The 1,627-nt window shown below is 69.5% G+C and overlaps 1 protein-coding gene across 1 annotated transcript; it reads left to right on the top strand.

Moving 5' to 3' along the window:
• Positions 1-385: 385 nt before the first annotated feature.
• On the top strand, positions 386-1,213 carry LOC116838095 (uncharacterized; the record flags this gene model as incomplete). The annotated part of the gene is made up of 2 exons (XM_032803095.1): positions 386-462; positions 564-1,213. Coding segments are annotated over 2 exons (727 nt in total), but the record flags the coding sequence as incomplete, so codon positions are not given.
• Positions 1,214-1,627: the final 414 nt, after the last annotated feature.

Here is a 1,627-nt window from a genome sequence, read left to right as displayed (position 1 = left end):
CGGGGGGGGGGCAGCAGGCGGCTCCGGTGGACCTGCCACAGTTGTGCCTGCGGAGAGTCCGTTGGTCCGCGGCTCCGGTGGAGCTGCCGCAGGCATGGCTGCAGCAGCTCCACCAGAGCTGCGGATCAACGGACCCTCCGCAGAAATGGCTGCGGCAGCTCCACCGGAGCCGCGGGAGAGGCGCGCAGGGCGGCAGAATGGCTGTGCGCTTAGGGCGCGAAAAACTCTAGCGCCGGTCCTGGTGTCAGGGGGGGAGAATTTGGAAGCTCCAGGGGAGGCGGGGGGCTGTGGGGATGGGAAAGGGGAACAGATTCCAGGGGGATAAGGCTGCCTGAGGAAGGGGCTCCCCAAATATTTAACCCCACCATGTATTCTCCCCCAGCAGGTGCAGCGCCCACCAGAGCCCCCACCGGGCCCCTGAACCCCCAATCCCAGTAGCAGAGACGGCACCGGTGGCTGGAGGTAAGTGGGGGAAGGTACTAGGGGGCACCGCACCCTCCCTACCCTGGGCACCGGGGGGTGCCCCACTCCACCCCATTAACTCTCCCCTCTCTGCCCCACAGTGAACGTGGTGGTGGTGGTAGATGGGAGCTGTATCCTCCAATACACTCATCGGGGCTCTCCCTGCCATTGTCTCTGCTGTGGGGACGCCCTGCTAGCCCGCCAGCCTCCCGCCTGCTATGGGGCCGCTGCGCCCTGCAGCCCCCCTGCTGCTGGGCCCCCCCTCTCCCGCCGGGCCCGGGGCCTGGGGGTCCGCTGCTGCACTGAGTTTTGCCTGGGGGAGGAAGAGGAGCGGGAGGAGCGGAGACCCTGCCACCAGGGGGCACCCCCCTGCCGTGTCCCGCCACCCAGCTGGCTGATGCCGGTGCCCCTGCCCCGCAGCACCACGGGGCCCTGGTTTACGGTGGAGGCACCAAAGGACGGTGGACCCGGGGCCCAGGTGGCCAGGATCTGGGACCGGGGGCGCTGCCCCCTGCTGGAGGAGGGCGACCTCGTGGCCAAAGTGAACGGGGCTGACGTGAGGGGCCTCGGGCCCCAGGAGGTGGAGAATGTCCTGCAGCAGCACACGCGAGCCGGGGACGTCATCCTGCTGGTGGAGCGGAGAGGTAAGGGGGGCTGTGGACACTGGGGGGTGCCGCTCGTGGCCGTTTCACTTCCTGCCTGGCCCACTAGGGGGCACCGGGGGGCCCTGGCTGCTTCGCTTCCTCCCTGACCCACTACGGGGCCCCGGGGGGGCTGGGCACTGCACTTCCTGCCTGACCCACTAGGGGCCACTGGGGGCTGCTCCAGCTGCTGCACTTCCTGCCTTACCCACTAGGGGGCACTGGGGGCTGCTCCAGCTGATGCACTTTCTGCCTGACCCACTAGGGGGCACCGGGGGGCCCTGGCTGCTGCACTTTCTGCCTGACCCACTAGGGGGCACTGGGGGCCCTGGCTGCTGCACTTCCTGCCTGACCCACTAGGGGGCACCGGGGGCTGCTCCAGCTGCTGCACTTTCTGCCTGACCCACTAGGGGGCACCAGGGGCCCCTGGCTGCTGCACTTCCTGCCTGGCCCACTAGGGGGCACCGGGGGACCCTGGCTGCTGCACTTCCTGCCTGACCCACTAGGGGGCACCGGGGGCTGCT

This window comes from Chelonoidis abingdonii, unplaced genomic scaffold (assembly GCF_003597395.2).
Source record: "Chelonoidis abingdonii isolate Lonesome George unplaced genomic scaffold, CheloAbing_2.0 scaffold1426, whole genome shotgun sequence".
Taxonomy (NCBI): Eukaryota; Metazoa; Chordata; order Testudines; family Testudinidae; genus Chelonoidis; species Chelonoidis abingdonii.
The sequence above is the reverse complement of the archived record's forward strand: the minus strand, read 5'-3'. Positions and strand labels throughout refer to the sequence as shown.